This window comes from Cucurbita pepo, chromosome LG01 (genome assembly GCF_002806865.2).
Source record: "Cucurbita pepo subsp. pepo cultivar mu-cu-16 chromosome LG01, ASM280686v2, whole genome shotgun sequence".
Taxonomy (NCBI): domain Eukaryota; kingdom Viridiplantae; phylum Streptophyta; class Magnoliopsida; order Cucurbitales; family Cucurbitaceae; genus Cucurbita; species Cucurbita pepo.
The window spans coordinates 10,787,196-10,800,727 of NC_036638.1; the positions used below are offsets into that span (position 1 = coordinate 10,787,196).

General features: G+C 37.7%; 1 protein-coding gene across 1 annotated transcript; it reads left to right on the plus strand.

Annotated features, from left to right (window-relative positions):
• The first annotated feature begins 4,398 nt into the window (after window positions 1-4,398).
• On the plus strand, window positions 4,399-12,669 carry LOC111793101 (NADPH-dependent pterin aldehyde reductase-like). Its single transcript, XM_023674836.1, has 5 exons — window positions 4,399-4,623; window positions 4,816-4,885; window positions 4,959-5,152; window positions 5,226-5,398; window positions 12,471-12,669. Exons 1-5 carry the CDS (start codon window positions 4,399-4,401, stop codon window positions 12,583-12,585), a joined length of 777 nt encoding a protein of 258 aa, XP_023530604.1. The 3' UTR covers window positions 12,586-12,669.
• The last annotated feature ends 863 nt before the right edge of the window (window positions 12,670-13,532 follow it).

Sequence of the window (13,532 nt, forward strand, 5' to 3'; positions counted from 1 at the left end):
TCTTCCAAATTCAAGAGAAATTAACCACCATTTCCCTTCAAACTTGTTCCTATACCTTCTAAAAAAGATTACACATAAGTTCTATGAAGGAACCGAGCTGAAATAGCATAAAACTCATTCCTCCAATTGTGTCCATTATTGAAGAACTTCAAAGGAAGCTTGAAATTTTAATCCGAGCCTACAAGCGAATTTGTCGAGCAAGGCCAATCTCAATCAGCTTTTACACCTTCAAGGAGTATTTTAATAGAAGGCCACGAAGAGATTTAATCCCAAGAACGTGCCCAACGGAAGAAAATCAGTTTCGGGTATAATTTGGGGGTAAGTATGGAATTCCTACCTTTGGTCCATTTTTCTTCAAATTAAGCATTCCTTTACCTCGAGAGGATTAAATTGAGTAAATTTGGTGAAGAAATTGAGAACCAAAACGTCCTAGAACAAGCTGCCCAAGAAAAGAAAATTTTACGTTTTTGGGCAAGTTGTAGATCAAGAGGAATTTCTCAAAATTAAGGTCCCACGCTTAAAGGACGTTCCACCAAAATATTTTCTTTAGCTTGAGGGAAGAATAAGAAAGAAATTTTATGAAGAAATTGAGCTTGATATCCCCTACAATTGGCTTCCCAATAAGATTTTTCTAGGTAGAGATCCGAATCGGAAGACTATTTCTGATGAAGTTTGAAGGAGAATAACTTAGACTACAATCCATGATATGGTATGAAATCAATCCCTAGCTCTTTCTTGTCACTCTATCTTTAAGTTTCACGAAGAAACGATGAACCTCCTTAAGTGTGTAACGTACTCGCGCGTGTGCCTGTGCGTGGGAGATGCTCTAAGTCGTGTGAAGGCACTTGAAGTTCCTGTTTTGTCCCGTTTTGACAATTGTTTGTCATTTTTTCATCCCAATTTCGATATTGACCCTATTATGACTAGAATTAGGATCTACTAGATAAATTTCAGAAATTTTGAAGCTCCTAATATGTAGAAAAGCTAGCTCAAGAAGGCACGTGAACATTTTCAAGTAATACAAGTAGACTAAACACCTTAGGATTGTGAGTGGTAGTCAGAGGGTCTAGACCCTAGTGCTCTTAGGCTAAGAAATACTCGAGGAGCCAGACAACGTACCCTAGAGTTAAAAAGTCTACGTTAAGCCACCTAGCCACTCTAGGAACCCAGTAGACCTTATCCGCACCCAGGGAGGATCAAGTTGATGTTTAGAACATGAGATTCATGCATTAGGTGATAGATAGGAATATCTCCCTACTAAGCATGTGTGAGTGAACCATGTTAAGATTAGGGCGCTACAGCTAGAGTAGCTTACATGTTGACCTAGGTCAGTATGTTTCTAGTAGACCCTTCATCATAGGATCTTAAGTGGTGATCAGAGGTCTAGACCTAAGTGCACCTAGAGATTGATTTAGTTCAGAGGGATTTTCCCCCGAGTACTCTAAAAATGCAAAATAAGATTTAAACCGTCTAGACGTCCCTAAGAACATTGTAGACTACCACAATACCCAAGAATGACTAAGGTAGCTCTCCAAGCTATTAGTAGTGAATGGTATCATCAACGTCTATGCTACCCTTTTCACTCTATTACCAGTACTATCAAGCTAGGCCTAGGCCGGTTAGGGATGTGAGTCGAGACGACTAGGTGGCCCAACCTTGACAAAATGGCTAGGGGACTTCTAAACAGAGCCATTGTATGCAAACTCGTCCCTTATAGAGGGTGTGAGACCACATAGGTTGACCCGATAGTTGGCAGGCACATAGGGGACCGTATCCCCCAATTTTATGGTCCTATGGGAGTGATCGCGAGCTAACCTTCCACGGATGATGTTTAGATTAGCTCACACCATACTACTTCATCAGAAATTTTTGAGATAGCACCTCAAGCTAGGTCATCAATCATTCATTGCGTAAGCAAAGCAAGCTACCTAAGTTAACAAAAGAGTAACGTTGGTTCATCCTGAACTAAGATTCATTGTCAAGTCGGAAAAAATGGGTAAACCACCTCTGAACTTAGAGTGGAGTTCGTGAGTAGCTAGAGAATCACTTGAAACTTTGAGACATTTCTAGAAACTTAGATAACTGTAGAACTAGGCTCGAACTTCCTAGAGCTCAAATAAAAGCCCATGGATACCTACTAGGTTAAGGATACAACGAGAGTCTACAAGTAGATTTCTTAGTGAGTATTTTTTTTACTTACCCGTTTTCCCTTTCATTTTCAGGTGTTCATAAGTTGTCGGTCAACGTGGAGAGCATTCGAGAGCTGCGTGGTCATAGATGGATCATTCCAGAGTATCGATCTATTTTTATATTTTGAGTATTTTGTATTTCGATTTGTAATTGTATCCCGACATCGTTTTTCCATTTGCAATAATTCGAACACCACCATCTCGTAGTTGAATTTCATTTTGTATTTAATTATAGTGTTGTTTATTTTAATTCCATTTAATTTTATTGTATTTTTAACTTTAATTTTATAATAATTTACTTTTCTTCTTTGTCTTTATAGTCACGGTTTATGATCCAAAGCCTAAAAAATCTAGAATGCATGGTATGCATGTTATAAAAAATTATCAAAAGATGAGATTCCAAGATGCATGCTAATTTTTATACTTGTCATAGAGCTAAGAAGAGATTATGCATGATTAGAAGTCGAGTTAGACAATTCAAACGAATAAGTTGTGTATGATGTACGAAATTATCAAAATACCTCTAGGACGGGATTTTAAGATGAAAGCTATTTTCATATTTTCTAGTATGTTAGAAAGGGCATGAGTTATTGCGATATGTGTTCCGAGTCATTGATGAATGTCATCTCCCTGTTCAGCGTGCATGGGTTTTTATATTATAATTTTGGTGTTTAAGGGGATTGATAGGATTATTTCCCTAACAAGCTTGCACAAATGTTTAGATTATGAATACTATACTTTAGGTGACCGTTAGAATTAATCTCTAACAAAGTAGGCACAAGAGAACCCTAGAATCATGAGCTAGATCAGAGTGTCTAGGCTTGTGTACATCCATAGAATGGACTAGCTAGAGGAGTTAATCCTAAACATCTTGGAAACGAGAGACGAGATTTACACCGAACAGACGTCTCTAAAAACCTAGTAGATCTCCACGACATCAAGAATAACTAAGGTAGCTCTCCAAGTTAATAGCAATATGAACGGTATCATTAGAGTCTCTATTACGCTTTCCACTCATGTACCAGTACTGTTGAAATAGGCTTAGGTCAGTTAGGGTAGTGTGTCAAGACGACTAGGTGCCTAACCTTTTGGAAATGGCCAGGGATCTCCTAAACAGGGCCATTATGCCGTAAACCCGTCTAGAGAAGGGTAGTAGGATCATGTAATTGAACATTGAGAATATTTTAAATATTAATATGGAAAAAGATGTGAATTGTTATCAAAGTTAACATAATTTTTAGCTTTAATTAGTAGTTGATAATTATTTTAAATCACTTATTACTAACTAAATAAAAGTACATTATGGATTCACTAATTAATCTACACACTAATTAAGGGATGACATTTTGGATTCATTTATTACTATCATCTATAAATGGAAAACGTATTAAATAATATAAATTTAATATGATACGTACCAAATTTGCAAAATTAAATCTCCCCATCAAAATTATCTTTTAACTATTAATTAAAATTAAGAGTTAATAATACAATACAGGATAAAAATGAAAATTAATTGTTTTCGTTCGTATGACTCACATTTCTAGCATCACAATCGTACTCTCATAGCACCGGGATAACAATTGTATGACACTTGTTCTAATCTAACAAACAAGTCAACGATGTGAAATTCAGACTTCGCAGATAATATTAGTGTATACTCTAGGGTCATGTTTGAGAGAAATATTCTTACAAACGTGAGTGATGAAATACGTTGAAAACAATTTGAAAGAAATCAATTATAAGCTAAGAGCGAATAAATAACAACTACAACTTTGATAGCATAAATAACTCGGGTAGGAAGAATTGACAAATAATCACATACCCCTGTAGTACATTTTGTGTGATTTTAGCCCTGGTGGATGTAGACATGATTCTGGTGACCGGTTATACACCTCCTATTGGCTCAACGGGAATAGTGAAAATTCATTTAAGATAAAAGCAAGTAAAAAAGGTTTGGAATAGGCACGAGGTCATGGACAACATGTCTTGGACAAGCATGATTGGGATATCCGATATGGAACCACAAACAACATGCCTTGGATAAGACCATGACATCTAACATGTATTTTCTTTTTATTATTTCAACTTCCAATACGTATGAATTTGGTGACACATTATGAATGGTTGGACCATAACAATAATTATTTGTAACGCTATAAAGCAAATTGGACCTTTGAAGCATAAGTGAAACAGCAGCAAATTCCCCATGGCCTCATCTCAGAATCAATCCTCCCGGCAAGGTTCAAATGCTTCCCGAAAGGTGTTGATCACTGGGGTGAGCAAGGGATTAGGAAGAGCTTTAGCCTTGGAGCTGGCTACCCACGGCCACACCATAATCGGTTGCTCACGCGATCAAACCAAACTTGATTCCCTTCAAGAACAGCTTTCTAAGTCCTCTTCAATTCAGCATTTCCTCTTCGCACTCGATGTGGTAGGTAAAAGCAATTGTATGATATTGTCCACTTTGAGCATAAGCTCTCGTGACTTTGCTTTAGACTCCTCCAAAAGGGCTCACACGAATAGAGATAGTATTATTTGATTATAAACCCATGATCATTTGCTAAATTAGTAGACCCACTTCAATAATTTTACAAAAACTGATTGAAAATTTATGGTCTTGTAGAGATCAAACAAGAAGGTTGAAGAATTGGCGCAAATTATTGGGAAACAAAAACTTGTTCCTGATATCATCGGTATTCCCATCCCTTCAATCCTTAATTTATTGTACGAAAACGGGTAATGACATAGTTTTTGGTTTCATTACAGTGAATAATGCGGGTTTGGCTCATGAACAAGTGAAGATATGGGAACTTGATGCACAAGATTTTGATAACGTTATTGATACCAACATCAAAGGAATTGCAAATGTTTTGCGCCATTTTCTTCCACTTATGATGGCCACCAAACAAGGAATTGTTGTGAATATTTCATCAAGTGCGGGAAGAGATACCCACGAAAATGTACGTGATTGGATATTTACATGAAAGTTTTAAAGCTTTTTTTGTTGATTTTAGGTTTTGTTTCAAGTTGCAGTTTTCAGCATATTGTTCATCAAAATGGGCAATTGAAGGATTGAGCAAATGTGTTGCGAAAGGAGTAGCAGAGGGGATGGCAGTTGTGGCCTTGGATCCTGGATTCATATGCACAGACATGCTCCATTTACTCTTAGGTGATGCAGCAACGCGATGCCAATCACCTCAAAAATGGTATGTAATAACACTATTAATTGGCTTGAATGTTACTCAAATTCGAGTTTTTTTTTTTTAAAGTTCCAAGTCTTTTTGCAAACTCCAAAAATAAAAATTGCTTTTGAATTCACTAATTACTTTGCCAACCTTTCATCACTCACCTTTAATATTATAAAGATGGGAGCTACCTCGTGTGGTTGGCTTGTTTTGATGTTAATCTTGGAATGTCACTACTGGATTTTCAAGGCTAAAAGACAAAGTGANACTCGATGTGGTAGGTAAAAGCAATTGTATGATATTGTCCACTTTGAGCATAAGCTCTCGTGACTTTGCTTTAGACTCCTCCAAAAGGGCTCACACGAATAGAGATAGTATTATTTGATTATAAACCCATGATCATTTGCTAAATTAGTAGACCCACTTCAATAATTTTACAAAAACTGATTGAAAATTTATGGTCTTGTAGAGATCAAACAAGAAGGTTGAAGAATTGGCGCAAATTATTGGGAAACAAAAACTTGTTCCTGATATCATCGGTATTCCCATCCCTTCAATCCTTAATTTATTGTACGAAAACGGGTAATGACATAGTTTTTGGTTTCATTACAGTGAATAATGCGGGTTTGGCTCATGAACAAGTGAAGATATGGGAACTTGATGCACAAGATTTTGATAACGTTATTGATACCAACATCAAAGGAATTGCAAATGTTTTGCGCCATTTTCTTCCACTTATGATGGCCACCAAACAAGGAATTGTTGTGAATATTTCATCAAGTGCGGGAAGAGATACCCACGAAAATGTACGTGATTGGATATTTACATGAAAGTTTTAAAGCTTTTTTTGTTGATTTTAGGTTTTGTTTCAAGTTGCAGTTTTCAGCATATTGTTCATCAAAATGGGCAATTGAAGGATTGAGCAAATGTGTTGCGAAAGGAGTAGCAGAGGGGATGGCAGTTGTGGCCTTGGATCCTGGATTCATATGCACAGACATGCTCCATTTACTCTTAGGTGATGCAGCAACGCGATGCCAATCACCTCAAAAATGGTATGTAATAACACTATTAATTGGCTTGAATGTTACTCAAATTCGAGTTTTTTTTTTTTAAAGTTCCAAGTCTTTTTGCAAACTCCAAAAATAAAAATTGCTTTTGAATTCACTAATTACTTTGCCAACCTTTCATCACTCACCTTTAATATTATAAAGATGGGAGCTACCTCGTGTGGTTGGCTTGTTTTGATGTTAATCTTGGAATGTCACTACTGGATTTTCAAGGCTAAAAGACAAAGTGAAAACAGACAAAATAATAATAATAATAATAATAAATAAATAAATAAATAATAATAATAGTAATTAATAAATAAATAAATAAATAAAAATAATAATAATAAATAAATAAAATAATAATAATTATTATTATTAAAAAATAATATTTTTATTTTTTTTCTTTTCTTTTCTTTTCATTTTATTTTTATAGTAATTTATAAAAGAGAAGAAAGAGAAGTTTTGTTTCAAAACACTAACCGGTCCAAATTTTAAAAAGGAAATACAATTATAAAAGAAATATACAAAAGATTCAAAAAGGGTAAAAAAGACACCAAAACTATGATAAATATAAAAATTATATTTAGTAAGCCATTTAGTTGTACGCATTCATCGCATCCTAAGCTTAATAGATTTCCACATACTTTTATTTGGTTCTAGGACGTCTGGTTCTGCTCTTAGTTCCTTGGGGCTTACCTCTTCGAACTTACCCCTTGGAGCTTGTTCCTTGGGGCTTCTTTGGTTCTCTATCCTTTCATTTAAACCCTAAGAGTTCTTTATGCCGAGCTGTAATGACTGGTGTCTCTCTATGAAGCGCTACCTCTGCATGGTAATCTAAGACTATATGGTATCTTGCCTAGGGGTGTGCTGAGTACCTCCTAGACCCATGATAGTCCCCCTCATTGGTGGGGGCGTGACCCCTCCCTTATCCCATGCAGTTGATGGACTGTACGACGTAGAGACACGTTTTCCATGTGAAACGGCTAGGAGTAGGGAGAACACTCATAAGGTACTTCGTTTGTTGTGGTGATCTACTAGGCTCCTAGGAAAAGTTTAGGTCTAGGCTCATCATATTAATGGGTCATGGAAAATAACTGAGTGTGCATACAACAGTCATCTAGCATCATCATACATATTTCATGCAAACTAAACATACATGCTCAATAGGGAGATAACATCTATCATGCACGCGCATAGTTCACAAATCCCCATCCTCCTTTCAGCATGAATTAAACATATGCATATATATAGCGAAAGTTTAAAACATAATTGAAACACTCAGATAATTCTCATAGTGCTTCACATAATACAATCACGCTCATAATAGTCACATTACCTAAATTCATTCATGAGAAACTATCACCTCAGGTAAATATTCTAGCATGCATGCATTGTAAGCAAATTCTACAAGTATTTCTTCGTAAATATCATGTGGTAAGTTACTTTCTACACAAATAGCGTGTCCAAAATACTGATTTTTTTCCAATTAGGTTCTATTTCATATAAAAATAGGGTTAAAATTGGAATAAGGAGGAAAATCGGACAAACAGAATTCGAACAAGACAAAAACAACACCTCATGCGCTAGCCACGGGCCCAAACAAAGGCTAGTCGCGGCTTTCAAGCGCGAGATAGAAACTTAGTCGCGGTCTGATTCATGGGCAGTTTGGTTCATTGAATAGATGGTGGGTTAGCTAGTTTGCAGGTCGGATCGGGTTAGTTGGCGGGTCGCGGGTCAATTAGGTTTGCAAGGGACGCGTGTCACGTTCTGGTTGGAGTCATGTCGCTCCGCTCAACACTTGACGCATCGATCCACCCAACGAGCGATGTGTGTCCCTTGCCTAGCCGCACCTACCTCTCCTATCTCCGATCGACACATGGCTCGCCGCCTCCCTCGATGCATTTCTCCACTCGCCAAATGACACGTGGCTCGTCGCCTGCCCAGAAGCAATTCGATTTCTGATAATTTTTCCTTCAATTTTCTCATTTTCATATCTTTTATTCTAGGATCCTAATTAACTTGATTTCTTCACAATCCTAATCTCAGCTTTCTTCACAATCCTAATCTCAGCTATGTCCTGTTATTTTTTCTTAAATTTTTACTCCAATATAGACCAATTTACGGACGTCGGAAGTAGATACGTTCATCTTACAATTCTTGGAAAGAACTCTCGGATGAGCAGTTTCCGACCATGATTTTCAGCCAAGCCTCTTCACAAAATTTGTGGAAAATACGTCCTAGAAGAACATATCAAAATCTTAGGCCTTAACTCGTAAGAAATAGCTTGAATCCGAGGAAAAATTGTAAAAGGTTACCTTGCACATCTTCTCGGTTCTTGACAGAAAATGAAGCTCCGGTCACTCAAATCTTCTTCTTTCTTCCAAGAAGAAGTCCTTGCACCTAGATCATAGCTAGGGATGACTTCCACCGTTGTCCAATGAGTTTTCTAGCGGTTATTTCTTCCTCCTCTCTCTTCTCTCAACTCTCTCTCTCTCACTTTTTTTTTTTTAGGACTTTTGGTAGGGTTACATTTGGATCCCTTTAGTTGCTATGTGGGCTAAATTAGCTATTTGCCTATCGGTTGACTTTGACCCTTTTCTTCTTTTTCTTTTTCTTTTTCTTTTTTTAAATATTCGGGTCCTACAAACTCTCCCCTCCTTCAAAAATTTCGTCCACGAAATTAGGCAACTCTTTGTAGAGTTCGAAATAGACACTCACTCGTTCTTCTCGTTCTCAAGTTGTCTCCTTATCTTGGTGGTTACCCTATGGTCATTTACCAAGGAAACCACTTTATTATGCAATTGTCTAGTGTGACGGTTTAACACAGTAGAGACTGGCACCTGTGCAGGCGTACTATCTCTTTGACATATAACTGATCTTATCTATCTCCTTGATAAATGGTCCCGCTTGGAATGAAGTGAGTTGTCTTGGTTGGTCTAACCCCAACTGTCCAAATCACGTTAAAACCTCTACTTGATCGTCGAAAATCTCGAGATAAAACCCATACACACTGCTTCCCATTTAAGGGTTGTAGCAATCTTTATAGGCATGTCTCGAGGCCTTCACATGCCATCAACTTACGAAATTCACTATGCCTTTCTTCATCCCTAGCCAATAATAGCATCCTTTCACATCCTGATACATCTTTGTAGTTCCTAGATGAAATGTATAAGATGTATCGTGGACTTCAATTATAACGTCTTTCAGGATTTTCTTGTCTTGGGGATCACCTAGGCAGTTTTGCTACTTTAAACCCCAGTCTGAAGAGATTGAATACACCGCTGGCCTCTCTGTTTCTGTTTAATTCCATACTTTGCCGAGGTGCACGTCGAGCTTCCGGGCATCCACAGCTCGTTTTCATACGGCAGGTTGCACGGTCATCTGTGCTATCAGAGCGGTACCACCTCTAGTTGCAACCTTGATTTTAGTATTCTTCATCTCATCTTGTAACTTCCCTTGCTTGGTGATCATTGCAGAAGTATGAACGGTCTTCCTGCTCCATGCATTAGCTACAACGTTGGCATTGTGATACAGAATCTCGATGTCTTTATCAATTCCAACCATTTTCATTGCCATATATTCCATTCCATCTGCATGACCAGGTACTTGTGGTTCTTTAGTCAGTGTATACTTGCACTTTTCTCCATGCTCGTAATGTTGCCATGTCTCCAAGGTAAATACGGATGCTGCTAATTCAAGGTCATGGGTGGGGTAATTTCGTTCGTGCTCCATCAGTTTCCTTGAAGTGTAAGCTATTACCTTACCCTTCTGCATAAGCACGCACCCTAATCCCTTACATGAGGCGTCTCTATACGCTACAAGGTTGTCTGGCCCATCTAGGACTGGGAGAATTGATACAGTCACCAACTTTGCTTAAGTTCCTGGAAACTCTATTCGTCTGCTAATATCCAGTCGAAGGGCTTGCCCTCCTTGGTTAACTGTGTAGGCGCCACAGAGATCTTGGAAATATCATGTACGAGTCTTTTGAAAAATTTCCAGAAACTTTGTAACTTAGTGGCTATGGTCAGTCTTGGCCACCTCATAACTGTCTCAGACGGTCAAAACTTACACTTGGACAATTAATGTGTTCATAACACCACAAGAACTCGCCTCAGGTGTTCCTCGTCAACTAACTTCGTCTTAGTTTACACTAACATATCGTTAAAGACTGACTACAATGACAGTAACAAGAAGGTCTCATGAACATTTGGTTTGTCTAGACCTAAACCTCCACAGGGCGTCAATTAGGACGAAGGACTTAGCAATAATCTCAACTTCCTCGTGATAGCTCCTGAAGGCAGTCATAGATATGTCACTCTCTTTGATTCTCATGGGAGGTATCTTGAACTTGTTGAGACCTTTACGGTCTTTACTGCCTCTCCAAAAATAGCCATGTGATTCCATCTTATATGGCCAACACATGTCTTTCCTCACAGCAAGGCGCCCTGTCACGTAGCTCATTTGAGTACTAATACTCATCTAAGCTAAGTACGAACTCTTTTGGGAGTAAAGGATCCTTGCATAAGTTTTCTATGTACACCTAGGCTAGCTCCTGTAGTATCTTTTATGACTGAGTTAGTCACATCTCCTCTCGTAGTGATATCTTATCACTGGCTTTTTCGAACACGTGAACCTTTCAAGTTCTTGTTTGGTAACTAGCCTCCCTCAACCTTTGAAGATACTTCCTCTATGTTCAATGTCTTCTCTAAGACATATAAAGTTTCTGCTAGTGTTACCTGTTTACAAGTCACCATCTCACTACTCTTTAGTGGTCTTCAGCATCACGTTGTCTAGGAGTTCTACCTCTGTTTGAGCATGCTTCACAAGTATGGCATCACACTCCTGTGTGAAACTAGAGTTCTACCTTTTGTAATCCACTTAACCTAAACAAGGGTTGGTTCTTACTAACACCCATCTCGACTTTCTCCCTCCAGACGCCAAAGACATGACTATAGCTTGACCTCTTTTTCCTGCTGTTCTCGACCTCAAGGTTCACTGGACTACCTTGACAGTTCTATGTCTTTCACTTTGTGAACATGCATGCCCTAATCAAAAGATAGCTTAGAACGCGGTACATATGATCCTGATAACCACATGTTGCTACTAGACTTGGTCCTCTCCACCAACGTTCAAAGCGACTTGTTATCTATTAGGTGATTCATCAATAGGAATATCCTACACCCTGTATCTCATTAGTGACGTAAAGCACACATCATGCTTTTGAAAGTCCATAACTGGAATTTAGCCCGTGAAGACTCCAACCAAACCTCGAGGTTAGTAAATCTTATCTCTCAACTTCCAACTTAACCAAACTCACTTATGATAATGGTTTGCTTGAGGGGTGCTTAATTCCTATAGTGGCCGTCCTTGTCTGTAAGAATAATATTGTCTAAGCCTACTATGTAGTTTGTACCGAAACCTGCTATATACTTTCTAGGCGTTCTACGTGGTCTCCACGAAGGCAAGCTTGACATCTAGAATTATGGTCACGGGAGGCTGGGTCCTAAGTAATTCATCTCATACTAAACCTTAGAATGTCTCATGTATATACATCTTTGGATGTCTCACACTCTGCAACGTTACCTCTCTATTTTTCTAGAAGAACATATCAAAATCTTAGGCCTTAACTCGTAAGAAATGGGTCAGATGTGAGGAAAAATGGCGAATAGTTACCTTGCAGATCTTGTTGGTTCTTGACGAAAAATAAAGCTCCGTTCACTCAAATCTTCTTCTTCCTTCCAAGAAGAAATCCTTGCACCTAGATCATAGCTAGGGATGACTTCCACGGCCGTCCGGTGAGTTTTCAGGCGATTCTTTCTTCCTCTTCTCTCTAGGTTCTCTCATCTCTCTCTCTCACTTTTTTTTCTCTTTTGCAAGACTTTTGTTAGGGTTCCATAGCGGCTGAAGGGGCAAAATTACCTATTTGCCCCTCAATNTTTTTTTTTTTTTTTTTTTTTTTTTTTTTTTTTTTTTTTTTGTGATGAAGTTTATATTTCCTTTTGCACAAATATTAATAAATTTATGCATTCACTTTATTGTGGCAGGGCTGTGAAAGCAGCAACTATGATTCTTGATTTCACTTCAAAAGATAATGGGGCATCTCTCACGATTGAGGATGAAATATCTGCGGGAACGTTATTAAAAACTAGTGACATCTAAGAGGATTTGTAACGACTTTACTATTTTTAAGAAATAAGATTGTCAATAAACGCATGTAATATTACTAAGTTGCATGAATTTAAATATTCACAAAGTTTATTTCAAATTCAAAGGTAGCCATAATAGAATAGTGCAGTTGAAAACAAAAACAAGGAAAATAACCTCTCCTTACAAGAAATGTGATTTCCTTATTCTAACCTAAAGAAATTCATGCATGAAGCATTACTTTACCTAAAACAAAATAGAAAATGTGGTGCGAATATTTAAAAATACTTGATAAGTTGCTCAATTGTTGGAGTTGGAAAATGCAATCACATGTAATCACATGCAATCATGGTTCATGGTGGGATCTATCTTTCCGTTCTTTAGGCACTACTTTCTTTATCAGGCAAGGTTGGATGCATAGTACTTCTTTATGCACAATTCATGCAAGCGGACATGAGGCCACTAGATGGACTCATATATGTACCACATAGGCCTAATTATGGGTTAGCGCACAGTCACGTTGTCGAAAATAAAATGATATAAAACATAAATACATTTTATTTACAAATCCAAAACAAAGTTTTAAGTTTGAATACATTGGTCTCAGTAAACAAAACAACTTGAAACACTAAATAGTTGAAAACTTGGTGTGACTTTGTATGACACCTACAATAGGTCTGCTTCCATCTTCGACGAGTTCATTCTTGTCACCTGAAAAGCATGAGAGAGCTAGAATGAGTATAAGACTCAATAAGTAAGCTCTTAATCATACCCATGGTAGATGCTAGGGTACCATACTCCTTTCTTGTCATGTTCCTTTTCTTGTCTTGAGAACTTAGGTTCTTAAGTTTTGTTCTTGAGTTTTTATTTCTTACCATGGTTCGGGTTCTGAGTTTACATGGTTTTAATCTAATGACCTTGGTTCCAAAGATTTGAGTTTTGAGTTATGAGAATTTCTTGTT